Here is a 14619-nt window from a genome sequence, read left to right on the forward strand (position 1 = left end):
TATATTTAACTTCCTGAACAAGATTAAGAAGTTGGAGCGTTTCCTAATTACTAATTATTTGGCTTCTATAAGTGCTTTTAGTGCTGCACATTCCTACTGAGAGAAACAGAATTTATTTCTACAAAGAAAACTGCAAATACAACATTCACTGCAGCCTGAGATCTCAGAGTTGTTTTGCGTTGGCAGTTCTGTGCTTCTGAGCAGATCTATCTGCATGCAATGCATATCTGATGAATGTATCCTCCCTCTCCTCAAGAGCAAGCTGAAGAAAGAGAGGATATCTAACAACACTGGGGACATTTTAAAAATTGAAGCGTCTGAAATAATTACCTCATTTTTATATTATAAAAGGTAATTACATAATTACATCTGTTTATCAAACTCTCACCTTCTTCAGTCTCCTCAAAAGCTGGGTTAACCAGCCCAGGCTCTGCAGTCCCTAGTGATACCACACCAGCTGCAGAGCTTTCTGCTACAAGCATGGATCCTCCACTGGGTACTTCTGGATCCCTGGGCACCTCTGGATCCCTGGGTGTGCTCATCTCCACCTTGGTGAGGGGCTCTTCCTTCCCTTTGGAAACAGGGTTCCTTTTCCGTTGTAGTTCACATTTGTATTTCTTGAAACCAGGACACCTGGAGAGAGATTGTCAGTGACCGTAAGTGGCTGACGCAGCACACAAAGGCGGCAAGGAAGTATGTTCAGGATCTCAGCAGCTGCTGAGCTTGTATCATAGATGCTTGAAGTCATTCTCATTCCACTTTCAGCTTCTACGTGCTTAAGTAGAAGAGTGGACTACTTACTCTCTTACTTTCAAAATTATTAAGCTCAATATTTTTAAAAGGAAAACGCAATAGGAAGAGGACTTACTCTTGCTAAATATTTACATGGCAAACTCTCAGTGAAGACAATACCTCTTTTAAAACATAAGCAAACACTTAGCTCTGTGCTTTTAGAGTTGATGATGAACTGTGACTTTATGCAAAGGAAGTGACTCGAATTTCAAGCTCAGCCCTGAATCAAGCTTTGTTTTTAACGAGCTGGTAACATGGGAGAGCAGCGAGCAGAGCTTGCTTCTTTTTCCCCTGAACGAGGCCTGACCCCCGGGCAGCTCCTGGCCTCCAGTCCACGCAGAGGATGAATGGGAGCAATTCACAGAAGCTTTACTCCCACTGACCACTCCCCACCTGGAGGTTCAAGGAGTAATTCTGCATTCAAAAGAATGTGCTCCGTATGCAGTTACACCGTAGCCATCTCAGCAAAAACGAGTGAGGAAAAGCAAGCTCTTTTATCAAAAGCACTTAAAGAAAAGTGGCAGGTAAGGAGGGTGATGAATGCAAAAGCGTCACTTTCAGAGACCTGAGTAGTACTGGGTGTTTACCAGAGTCACTTTTCAAATTAAACTCTATTTACATTCTGGATAAACAAGCCTTACCGAGGTATTACTTCCTCCAGTTTATCCCTGGTCATCTGTTGCTTGGAGCCAACAAGGCGACCCTAAAAGTCACAGGCAGAAGCTAACTGACCCACTTGTGCACAACCCTCTTAAGATGTGGAGAAATAAATGAGTTTTGCTAAGGGCAACGGAATCCCCCAAGAAACAAGCTGCTAGATGCTATTTATTCCTTTAGGTATCCTACTATAATTTAATCTCACTCACAGTTAAAAAACACAAACACCCAAACCCCATTGTAATTTTTCTTTTCCTCCTTTTTTCACTTCTCAATCTAACAATGTTCATGGCCCAAAGTCATGATATTTAGAATACTCCATCCCCACTGGAGATGCTAAGAACTGTATATGGGAAGGATATAGTTTCCAGTCAGGTCTTCAACATAAACATTGAAGGGTGCCTCCCTCTCCCAAGTGTAACTCATGCATCAGAGGGATTAGCAAGTGACAGAAGTTTACTGGTACTTGGGCAGACTTATGAAGCTCAGAGGAAGGTTCTGACCCCTCAGCTCTGTACCCAGCCCTGCTCTGGCCATGCCCGTGCAGCACCGCAGCTATGCAGGCAGCCTTATCTGCAGCACCAGCATTCAGCCCTGATGGTAATGAGAAAGCAGTACAGAGTCAGTTCAAGGACACTGTAAGCTTTCCCAGGGCATCTTCCATCACTGCCCCTAGCTTTAACAGGAGCTCTCAGCTTGTGGCAACAAAGACAGGCAAAACAGCAAGGGTATGAGCTGGGCTGGAACCATGAGTGTATCCCAAGTGCTGGGTGACCTATCCATAACGCACAGCACCGACTCAAAAAGCTTCAACATAGTTGAAGGGAGCTGCATTTCTCAATACCCACTGAGAAAAGTACACCTCACCAACAAAGGTCTGCTTCCGCTTGTAGTACAGCTTGCACTTAGCTCCCTTTCCTGCAATCATTAACTAGGAACAGATGTTATTCCATAACATGGCAAGACCTCTGTCACTGGCACTTCTTCCAAAGCTACAGAACTTTGCCTGCCACCAGCTTAGCCAGCAATGGAAGTACCTAAACACATCTCTGCTGAAGTACAAGAAAAAAAACCTCTTCCTCTATACAAAGGGAAAAATGTATATTTCATGTGCGTCGTTTTCTCAGCAGAAGAATGAGAGAGGATAATGGAATTGTAAGTAGGTGATTCAGCAACTGCATAATGCACAGCTTGGAGGGACTTACACTATTTGGATCAAAGACATATATTGCGCATCTTAATTGGACCAATTAAACTGGTAACACTGCAGGATCCCTTGCCTCCAGAGTATTGACTTAGTGCCTGTCTTTCTTTTCCACACAAGTGAAAGAAGGAACATGCATGTTTGTAATTGTTTACAAAGAGACAGGCTCCCCACAACAGGACACACAATTTATATACGTTTGAGTGGTTTTGTGTCCACAGACAACTTGCCTGCAAAAAGGCAAGGAAGGACCTCAACCTTTGCCCTGTAGCACCTGGGAGCTCGCCTCCCTAGCTCACAATTATGCTGTCTTCACACAGCCCCACCTTTCTGGCCTCACCTGCTGTCACCTCACCTCTGCTGTCCCATTTTGTCCCCATCTAAAAAACCTTCTGCTCAGAAGCATAAGAGACAGATGGTATTATACACAGAGTGATAACGCAAGGTAAATGGGAAAGCACCTGTTCTGCAGGTGAGCTTCGAGTTCACACCGCTGCATCGTCTGCTGACATTCTGCCTTGAATGGACAGATGACAACCAGCTTATCTAACAGGTTTCGAACTAGAAGGCTGGACTTGTGGCACTGTTGGAGAGAGAGTTTCTTCCGATCCATAGGACAAAAGTTATACTCCTGCATGAAGTTTTCAAGGCACTTGAAACAGTACGTATGTCCACAGGGGGTGTCCATAGGCTGGAGCAGAGGCTGAAGGCAGATATGGCAAATGAGTTCATCGTCCACTTCATTCTGGAAGTTGTAGAGATGATTGTCCGGCAAGAGGTGGAACTGTCCGCATTCACAGCACAGCTCACCACCGTGGTGTGCCTGCTCTTCTGCTGCAAGATCAGCCATGGTGGCCAGGAAGTGCACTCCCAGGGCAGCAGGAAGGAAATGTGTCCTGTAGCAGCTGTCTGACAGAGTTCCTCTGCTGAAAAGAAGAGAAAGAGAGATTTCCAGCCAACTGCCAGCTGACGATGTAGCCAATTAAAAATTAAATTGCATTCCCACCTTAAGTTTCCCCCGGTATTCTCACCCCCACCAATCCCTTAAGAGTTCTTCCTTCCAGAGAGATCCTGTAAATGATCAACCCAAGGATGAGAGGTCACAAGAACCCAATTCAGCAAAATGTTGGGTGAAATGAAGCTGAAATTACTTGAACTGGAAAAGCTGAGACAAACACTGCACATTCTTGAGAGAGTAATTCTTATATGGACCGTTTTTCTCCAGAGGTTTCCAGACGATACTGAATATTATCCATTTGTAAGATACGTATGGCAAAAGATCAGTTTGAGGATTTCTACTTGTCTGGATTTTTGGTTTGGTCTTTTTTTGGGAGAGCGGTCTGAGGATGAGGAAGAAGAAGAGGAAGAAATTTCAAAAGAAACAAAAAAAATCTGAGCCACATTTCCTTCCTCTTAAGCTCACTCCCTCCACAAAACATTAGTGTTAACAAAGAATGCATTGTTCCCTTTTCATCCATGCCTAAATTTACCCACGGAAATATATTTTCTATGAAAAGACTCAAGTCCTCAAAGGGGGGAAAAGCCATAAATACAGTGCATGTCATAGTTGGCTGTACTGTAAGACAAAGGCTTGAGCTTCGGCTTCTTACAGGTTGGGAGGTAAGGGACAAACTGAGCTCTTTGCAGCTGCTGCTGTATTGATGTTAATAACACTGTCTCCATACACACCCCTTTTGATTCCTGTCTATTATAATTAAATATAAAATTCACCTGAGTTTGCTAAAAGATCACAGGCAGAGACACTGCTGCAGGAAGGATCACTCTTAACCTGGGGATGTGGTACTAGATGAAGTTATACAACTGGGTTTTCTTTAAGTCCATTTAAAAAATCCCAGTTTAAAAATAAAAGCACAACTGTGATGAAATGGAAAATGTTTGAAAATTGTTGCTTTGTCTGGAACAGGTAACAGCCTAAGCAAGAGCAAACACCGGTCTGCACCAGTGCCTGGAGGACACGGCTGGCACGCAGCAGCGACACTGCAGGAGGGTAGGCAAGAACAATAAGATAGCAAGAACAGCCAGAAAAAATTAGTCATGGGTTTCTAATAAAAAAACATACATCATTCCACCTCAATTAATTGTCAAGCATAAGTCATCTATTTAATTAGAGGGATAATATATCACTGGCAGAATCAAGTGACTTCCTGGGCGAATTTTTACGTAGCTACAGAGAGGTGGTGGCAGTTGCAGGGGAAGCGGGCACCAGGCCGCTCCCTTGTGCTGCTGCGGTGCCAGAAAGCATCTTCCCCAGCAGGAAGGGGCTTACACCGAGCGTACAGCCCCTGCTCTTTTCACTGCATTCACTCCTTAACTCTTACCTGCAAACAGGAGCAGATGTGCCCTGCCCTTCCAGGAATGCCACCGTTCTTCACTACTTACCTGTCTGAACCAGACTCAGACACCTCTGCTGTTTTTCTTACTGAAAGCTCCCATTTGATCTGAAGCCATCCCACACGTGAAACAATTCAGCATCAATCACCTACCAATGCTGATCAATCAGCTCAGCACCCGCAGTTAAGGAAGCTTCCAAGGCTAACACCTACCAACACAAAATACTTGTGCTTCGGGTTGTAGTATTTGCATAAGATTTTGGCAAGTGATTAAAACAACTCTACTGTCTCAGTGAAAACAAACTCTATGGTAATTTTGCTGATAAACAACTTCTAAATGGGGGGGGGGGGGAGGGGGCACCACATTATTTACCAAATTCATACTCTGCTTTCTGTGCCTAAAGTTATATGTGATGATCTCATTTATGAGTCACTCCAAAACTCATGGAAGATAAAAGCATCACCACAACCTTACTGCATTTTTCTTCTCTGTTTTGTCTTTGTGAGCACAGATCCTTGAAAGCAAGGTGTGAAGGTTTCATTCCAAACTGCCCAAGAACCTTTTCCTTTTATCCCACCGTCCTTTCCGTGAGGAGGACCCTCCTGAAGCCACCAGGGAACCAGGGCCTGGCACCTCAGCCACAAAGCAAACCCATCCCACACAGCCTTCGGCGAGGCAGAGGCAGCGAGCAGCTCGGGGAGGGCAGCAGGCTCAAACAAGCCTGCCGCCTGCTCAGTGATTCAGCCAGAAAGCAGATGTTCTGTACGAGGCAAACTGCTAACATCTTATTCAGCAAAGTTGACTACTGCGCAACAAGACAGACCTTAGGTGTCTAGAAAATGCTGTGTTTGAACACAACAGGCACAGCAGTCGACTGCTCAGGTGGAGCCCAGCTCCAGCAGCCAGCTCCCAGGGTTCCAGCTGTTTAGTGAAGCTGGAAACCCACTCCAGCTCTAGCAGTTTCTGCTGCATATTCCGGCCTCTGAAGGCCAGACCACCCCAGCAACTCCTGCCATTCTCATGCTGCTTTATGTTGTTTATGAAAATGTCAAAGCCTGACACATGTATATACTGCTCATATGATGCTGTTTTAAAAACACAACAAAAAACATCTCAAGTCTGAGTGACCCAAAGAGTAATGCACCCCTCCCATACGTGACAAACCTGCACAAACCTCTCGTTTCTTACCCTGTGTGGGCAAGAGGAAAGATTTCTTTGGGATCACCTTTATCTTTACTGCGTAAGAAGAACAAAAGCAGTGGTGGTGGATTTTTCTTTTTTATTTTTAAGTAGGATTTCTTGCACTGTGACCCTGGCTCAAAGAGTAGAATTTTTTTGAAGGAAGACTGATCAGGTTGTCTGATGTTTTTCCCCACCAAATCAAGCAAGCTCCTGGCAGCAGCAGCGCGGTGCCTCCTGTACTCGCTCTGTGGGGCACAGCCCCTCTGCCTCTGAGCACTGGGAGCCCCCGGTCCGCACCTGGCTCAGGGCTGGCTTCCAGAGCAACCCAACTCAGAGCAGAACTGACAGGCTGCTTCTGCGGCTGCTCAGAAAGTCATTTCAGAGAAAGCAAGTGCTCCATGAAACCTTTCCGCTTCTTTGCCTCCGCCTGTACTAAAATACCTAAAGAGGAAAGCTGGGTTGAGCACCACTGAGAGCGACATCCCAGCTGCCAACCTCACCATTTCAGCTCTCAGCACTGCCAGGCACCGCTCTCACTGTTTGTAAGGAACTTCCCTCTTCCCTAAGTTAGTGTGGGGCACAGACAGACACAATTCTGTCCCAGCCTGCCCGCTTGCACAGCTCCAGCACTCGATACAGGTCGTGTTCAGTCACAAACACACCTCAGTGCCATCTCCTTGGGGTATGGCTTCGCTGCTATTCCCATTTACAGACTGAGCTCACATCACAAGACTCTAAACTACAGACCCAGAATCACTACATGCAAGAATGTAATACTCTTATGTGATTCTGAATCTGACTGTAAGCGACTTGCAGTCATCACACAGGAAGACCCAAGGAAAGAATACCACCCAAATCTGTGAACCAAAAATGCTATCCCACCCCCACCCCAAGTGACCCCGAGGAGCACATTTCTCATTGCCAAATGAAGAAGGATGCAGTCAGGCTACAGATAGTACGGTGAGGACACAGCAGAAGCGTAAGGGTTCCTCCCTACAGATCAGGATGACTACAGGAACGTCTCCACTAAAAAATTAAACGTTAAAATAATCCAATTCTCAGTATTAAAAATATATACATTCGTGCCATGGAAAGTATGCTGGAAATGCAAGGGCTTTGTATGTTAACACATGTTGATACTGACAGACGTTACTGACAGCCTGGCTGTAAAGGCTGGCTTTGGGACAACAGGGCGCATGCCCCACATCCATGGCTGTGCAACAGCTGTCTGCGATAATTACACCAGTTATTATATTTATGACTGCATTTCCCTGGGAGACTGGAAATACGACATTCCACGTAAAGGCAACACAATTAATTTGGGGGGATGGACAAAACAAAGGCAGCACATTCTGGATTAAGACAACCGAGGGCACACACCAGGAGGACACCAACCAAAAGCAATCTAATTACATAAAACAAAGCAGCAAATTCATGATGGATCCTAACATAGCAAACCCACTGCTCTAACCATAAGCCATAAGAAAAATGGGTCCCAAAAAACTGCAAAACTTTCTTCAGTTTCCAATTGGCTCACAAGCCTTGGGCTTCTCTACATTGGAATATTTTTTTTTTCCAAATGAGAAAGAGATTGCAGAAGTGTTCTGTAACTGCTGGGTTTGTTTTTTCTTTAGCAGAACTTCAGCTCTGCTTTGAAGAAGACTTCATGAGCATGAAAAGTGGCAGGTTTTCTATGAAACACACCAGCATCCTGCCCAAACACTTCCAATTGCTGCTACAGTATTTCACAGCTATGAACGAGCCATCCTTAGTTTACATTAGTCGCCAGAAAATAGTGTTGAAACATCAGATCTTCATGAGCAACGCTTGCAGCAGGCTGCCTTTTCCAGAAGGCGCAGTACTGAATGCCAGAATACTTTACAAGGTGATAACGCAGAGCCCTATTACCTTTCCTTTTTACTTCCTGATACTGCTGAAGATTAGGCAACTGAAAGTAAAAGTATGAAGCCAAAGCTGCTGTAAACAAGAGGTCTGTCCAGCTGTACAAGAAGTAACCCCTTCAATGATTAACCTTGCCTTCAAGCCAGGAGTTCCTAATGAGGATCCTGGGAGAGGAACTGCACAGCACCTACCTGAACGCTTCAATTGAGGAGCTCCACATCCAGGCTGCTTTGCTGCACTCCATCTCAACAGAGACTGCCAGTTTAAGAAGCTCTCACTGTCCCCATCATTTCTGCTCATTCCTTAACCATAAGCCTGAAAACAAGTTTTCTTCTAAAGCCTCGCGTTTTTGTGCTTATTGGACAACTCGGTATTTAATCTGCTTTTCTCAACTGTATTTTCATGGAACAGAATCACTGTCACGTTAGGCTAGAAAAGACTTGCTGTTCTAGAAAACCCAATTCAGAGGGATGTGCTCCAAGGTTTGGTTGATGACAGTGAGGAGCCTATCCCAAGGAATGTTCTCCTGAGCAGCTGCAGCATCAGCTCTCAGCACAGCACCCGGGTGTTCATTTTCAGGTGGTTTTTGTAAGATTGGAAAATATAAAAAGCTTTTCAATTTCTATTACTTATTTTTAAAATCTTGGTGGAAATGAACAGCACAAATTGCAAACATGCACCTGATTTTATGGCAAAGTTACACAAAAATTAAGGAACTGGCTCTTCCGCTCCACTCCTCTCAGTATCATACGTACCATACGTTTGTTTCTTAACTCAATTAGCAGTGCCACAGAACTGCAACCATCTCACCAGAGACCTGACTGGCTCTAAAGCAGCAGGACAGCACAGTGTGATTCCAACATTCCTTTGTACAGAGCAGGAGATAGCTCTGGGTAGCAAGCACCTGTAAATTTCCTCTCTCCTCTGTTTTTAACAAGGGATTAAATGGAGAGGTATAAAATGTTTTCAACCTACACTGTTCCTCCAAGGAGATTAAACAATGACTATTTTAGCACGCTGCTCTGAAAAATGGATAACTTCAATGCCAGCAAATGGAAGTGAAGATAAATGCTGCAGGAGAAGCTATTTTATTTACACTTCTGATGCTTTCTCACCTTTGCTAGATGTTTCCACTACATCCATCCTCCTTTCCACACCCTTCCTTCCCCACAAACATGCAAGCTGCCTGCTTTATGGTCACAGGAACACAAAGCTTATGCAGATTGTTCTGTTTTACCAGTTAAATCAATTTGCTTCTTTGCAGAATACAACACACAGACTTCTATGAGATCTTCATTGCCGGCAGCATGCGTGTATTTTCTTTGTGTGCTTTGTTTTTCCTACTGCATCTAATAATCTCTCTCTAGGAAGTTAAATACCCCTAACTTCCACCCCCATCTCACCTACGCTTTGAATTGAGCAACTACCCGCAATTCCATCCCTAAAAATCAGTTAGACATTTGTGAATAAGGTTTTCTACAAAGAAAGGGGGAATCCATTACTACGATTTAAGGATGAAGGACGTAATCCGTAATAACCAGAACTTCTCCTGCACTTGAAGCAAAAAGCCGCAAGCCAAATCAAAGGAGGAGATCTGATGTTGAGATTTAGGTTCATCTAAATATCTGGTGCAACACACACTTTCCTAAGAGCCAGGTTTTGAGGACAAGAGGTAAAGATCCTATGTCATACGAACACCAGACACTCCTATCCCATCACACACACTATTGTGTCTACCTGAGAAGTCCTTGTTTATGGAAAGAAAACAGCACCAGGGTTTACAGAATATGAAATAAGCATGTAACATGCAGAAGCTTGTCTCAGGTACAAGTCTTGGTAAGTGGCCAACCCTGATAGCTACTGCTCTTGCAGTAGCCTAATGGCAACCTGTACGTTATTCTCTATTTGTGATCTGGGTGTCATAGCATACAGATCAGAAAAGGCGGGGACATTTTCTATGATAAAGTCCATAAGGGAAGAAGCAGACTGCGTGTAATACAATTGCATGTTTTTAAAGTCCATGTTTAAATATTCTTACTAGGGCAGCCATTAACATATATAATTATAAACAGAGTGAAGAGTGAGACTGCCTTGGGTAGACATATGGCATTTCTGTAGTTCTAGGCCTCACCTGTCTTGTGAGAAAGCAAAGCATTCATCCTCTGTCACACTTGCAGTTGTTACCATTAGAAACATCCAATTAGGGCTTTGTTGCAGGATAAAGTAACAGAACTTTCAGCTACCTGCACCAAGGCAAACTGGGGTCTCAGTTACACTAGCACTTTTGTGTTGTTTTGTGTTTTCTTTTTTCTTACAGTACACTTAGAAGTATGACACAGTCAACGAAAGCATCCCTTGATACCAGCAGGCAGCAGCAGGGCGTTTCACCCTGCCCAGCACACAACAGCGCAGACTCCCCTTCACAAGGTGAGAGGGCATTTCATCAAAAGGAGTGCAAAGTACCATCTAGCCCAAGCATGTTCCAACTAACTAAAAAACGGAATTAAAGGATAATTAAGTTTGTAGCTCCCTTTACATCCCATCAGATCATGCTGAAGGGGAAAGAAAACAAGTTATCTTCATTTAAAAAAAAAAAAAAAAGAAAGCTAACTAATTCCCCAGACCACAAGCTCTCACTGCAGCTCCTCAGGGTGTGCAGGGAGGTTTGAAGCAGTTTAAACTCCCGCCAGCCCACGGGCAGGCAGGATGCAACCAGTCACCCAAACGGCCTTCCCCACATCCGGCAGCTCAGAAGCACTGCAGGAAAGTAGGGGGGAAAAAAATCAAGTCTCTTTCCATTAAGGACTACATTCTCCTAACTACTTAAAGAGCAACGTTATGGCTCATTTTAAACACACGGATTCTATTGCTTAGGACATCTGTATTATGGGTTCACAGGCTTTAGCATGGTTGCACATGCAATTTAAGATGCATTTTTGCCATATAATTTCTCCTGGTATATCTAGCTGTCTTCAGACTTAAAACAAACACCCCTCACAGCTTGGGGGGGAATAAACCAGAAAGACTTTTTTTCTTTTCAAGTCTTAACCTGATTCAAAGCTAAATCTGCCTGTAAGCTGGTATCAGAAATAGGTCTGTAAGAACCATTGTTATCTTAACTTTTTCAGGTACATATTTACAGTATGAGTAAATCGTTATCTACGTTCCATTGCTCTAAAAATAATGTAAAAAACTGGCGTGGCCCTCTCAGCAGTTGCAAGAGCTGGGACAGCCCTGCTGACCAAAGTCTTCCCGCTACCCACAAGCAAAGCAGAGGTGCCATCCCTCCTTCCTCAGCAGGCAGCTGCCCCAGCACCACCTCAGGTGGAGAACTGGGCAGGAGTGGGACACAGCCTCCCCTGCTCAGCTCTGGCAGCCACGTGCTAACCTCACAGGAGAACTCTTTTCCTAAGTCATAGATACAGAAAGGCCCAGAAGACCATTATTTACTTTTATGTATCCTACTTGAAATAATCATACAGCAATTCCTGTCCACTTCAAACGAGATCATTTAACAAAGGATATCCCTCAGACCCAAGGCTCGGGTTGCTGGTTGGCTTTTTTTTCCTTCCCTTCTTCTATTTACAGACCTGTAGAAGGGCTTATTAGATGAGAAGAATGTATCTGTTATTTATTAGTCTAGGGGCGGAGGTTAATAAGTCTGAGAACTTTACAAATAGGGCTGATCAAGAGTGACTCGACTTCCACCAATCACAAAAGGAGCGATGGCAGAGATGAGCATAAATTCTCAAAGAAGGTTATGTTTCATTTCAACCCCTGCCTTATCTGCCACGCGGTCAGCTCTTAATGAGAAAGTCTGCTGCAGCTGTTTGCAAAGCTTGCACAATTTAAGGCCCAGGCAAAGAGCAGACAATGGTAGACAACACTTTTTTTAAACAGCAAGTCTGTTCCAGTACTTCCCTTCCACAGACAATTCCAAATAAGGAACAATACAGTCGTCAAAAAAAATCTGCTGCACAAAGACCCTCAGGAGCAGCCCTCTACATAAAACCAACCCCCACGTGCAAGCTGCTGATTGTCTCTCCAAATTCCTCCAGCTTGATTCCATTTCCCTCCTTTCAGCCTGGAGTTTTTTTCCTGGAACAGCGCAGTAATTCCCACTACTTGTGGTCATCTGAATCCCCTCGGACTCTTCCAGTGGTGCACACCATGCTGGTACATGGACAATTTCTCAACCAAAGCATCGAAAGGTTTAAAACTCAATTCATTTCAAGAAACTTCCAAGGCAAGTTTCAGCCTACAGCAACATTTTGCATGCTATAAATCAAGGCATATAAACCAATGAGAGCCTGTCAAACACGATTCCTAACAACTGTATGAGCAGCACCACTAAAGTAAGCTGAGAAGGAAAAGCCAAACAAGAGGGGTTTGTAATGTATCAGCAAAACGTACTCCAGCCCATCAGACAACAGCTGCAACCACTCTCGCAAGAAATACACAGTTGGAATGAGATGATGCAGCTCAATTTTCTAAATGAAGTCGGTATCGCAATTTCAGCAGATTTTTTACTTCTGCTTTGCTTTTAATACAGAAAACAAGAAATACACGGCCATGCACACTGACAAAAGTACAGCAGCAGGTGCCTCGTGAACAACAGGTACTTTATTCTGGTCACCTACCATTAAGCCTAGGACTCTACAATTTCATGAACAGGTAAATTCATCCAGTCACTGTGCTTCGGGAAGTACAGAGCTATCATTGCTTATGAAACCATTAATTACAAGTGCTAACTGACGTTACTGGGATCTCCATTCAGCTGGCACTCATGTTATGCACAGTAATCCTCAACTTGTTCCATCAGGCATCTCTGACCCTCATGCTTTTCTGGAGCAGATGAAGGTCGATTAGCCACCAGATTCCTTCTGGAACTGTTTCTTTCACCTTTTACTGCTCTCATTCCTCATACCAGGTGGTTGGATTTGTTTCTCAGCTCTTACTTCCCTCATTCTTTTGGTAAGAAACTTCAAAAGAGGCCTATTTTTCAACAGAGAAACTTCCTTTTTGCTGCAACCACTGGTCCCTCTCTCCATTCCATTTCACTGAGGTTTTATTCCAGTGCATCTCCGTTATTTAAATGAGTTACATATGCATCATGCTTGTGTACAAGGGTAGACACAGTAAGGGAAAGGAAGGTGTGGTTTTCCAGCAGAGCTGTATTCCAACAGCTAACTCCACAAAAGGTTGACCTGATATTTCCTTGCTCCATCCTCAGCCAAAGAACCCCTTTCCCCTGCACAAGCAGTGGTGCTGTTCTGACTTCATGAGCTTCTTCAGGCAGCTGACATCCCCTTCCAGCAGCAGACATTCTACATCTGCTTAGCTGTATTGTAAAAGAGCAGTTCAAGCATTAAGAGTTTCAACTTGCAACTTACAAGTTTTGTTTTGGAGGAGCCATGTGCACAATCTGCTTCCTTTTCCTGGAGAACTGCCAAAGAACTCTGGCCTTCAAGCACCAAGGACAAACATCAGTGATGTCCCTCAAAGGTACAGCACACAACTGGCACTGCTGCTGCAGCGTGACTACCGTCCTGTACACCACATTGTGCCACCCAAACCCAGGGCTCCTCTGAGTCTCCAGAAGCCAAAGGACTGGACTAGATACCTCTGGGGCCTTGTGACAGTGACATGAATCTCCCTGGACTGACTTGTGCGCTGTCACCCTGCGCCAACATACTGCTGACACAGCAGAGACCACTCACAACACTTACTATCTGCCCTTGGGCTGGAATAGTGTTTTCTAGGGAGCCTTTACACAGTTCTGGTCCTTGTCTGTAAAACAGGAGCAGAAAATGAAATTACAGCATTACTCATTTGTAGGCTTGGTAAGCAACAGGAAAGTACTCATTTTGCATCCCAAGTGCTAAGTGGGACCACAAACCAGCTGAAAGGATGGCAGTGTGCTTCCAGGCCCAGCATACAGCCCCGAGTAAGCCGAGGGGGACAATCCTCCTGTGCCATCTCCCCACTCTCTGCCATTATCCTCACTCTTCAGGCAGCAAAGAGCAGTGCCAGTGGGGAGTGAGGATAATGGCAGAGAGATGGGGATGCCAGGCAGGCATAGCCCAGCATGAGCTGGGGCTGTGCAGCCTGGAGAAGAGAAGGGAACCTGAGGACACCTGAGAGTGGCCTGTCAGTATCCAAAGGGGGAGCTACAAAAAAGAATACAGACTCTTTAGCAGGGTCTACTGGGAGAGGACACGGAGAAATGGTTTCAAACTAAAAGAAGCTGTCTTCTACAGTAAAGGCAGTGAGGCACTGGAGCAGGTTGCCCAGAGAGGTGGTGGTGCCCCATCCCTGGAGACACTCAAGGTCAGGCTGGATGGGGCTCTGAGCACCTGATGGAGCTGTAGGTGTCCCTGCTCATTGCCGGGAAGCTGAACTAGATGACCCTTAAGGCTCCCTTCCAACTCAAATGATTCAGTGGAGCACTCTGGGACTGCCCCTTGTTTCGACACAGTCCGAAACCCTCATGAAAAACTTGGCATCACCAGCTGAAGTAAAAGCCCTAC

The 14619-nt window shown here is 44.7% G+C and overlaps 1 protein-coding gene across 4 annotated transcripts in view; it reads right to left on the reverse strand.

Moving 5' to 3' along the window:
• Nucleotides 1-14619, reverse strand: part of LOC422320 (ligand of Numb protein X 2-like) — a 29776-nt gene that overhangs the window by 14465 nt on the left and 692 nt on the right. For 2 of the 4 annotated variants that reach the window (XM_420296.8, XM_040699581.2), the window contains exons 2-3: nucleotides 3115-3579; nucleotides 389-633 (exon numbers count right to left, since the gene is read on the reverse strand). In XM_420296.8, coding sequence (XP_420296.4) covers nucleotides 389-633; nucleotides 3115-3503 — 634 coding nt within the window. In that variant the 5' untranslated portion in view covers nucleotides 3504-3579. Of the gene's footprint in view, nucleotides 1-388; nucleotides 634-3114; nucleotides 3580-3659; nucleotides 10806-14619 lie in introns of those variants that run through there. The other 2 variants (XM_046940737.1, XM_015278584.4) reach the window with 2 other exon arrangements.

Source organism: Gallus gallus, chromosome 4 (assembly GCF_016699485.2).
Source record: "Gallus gallus isolate bGalGal1 chromosome 4, bGalGal1.mat.broiler.GRCg7b, whole genome shotgun sequence".
In the NCBI taxonomy this organism is placed as follows: domain Eukaryota; kingdom Metazoa; phylum Chordata; class Aves; order Galliformes; family Phasianidae; genus Gallus; species Gallus gallus.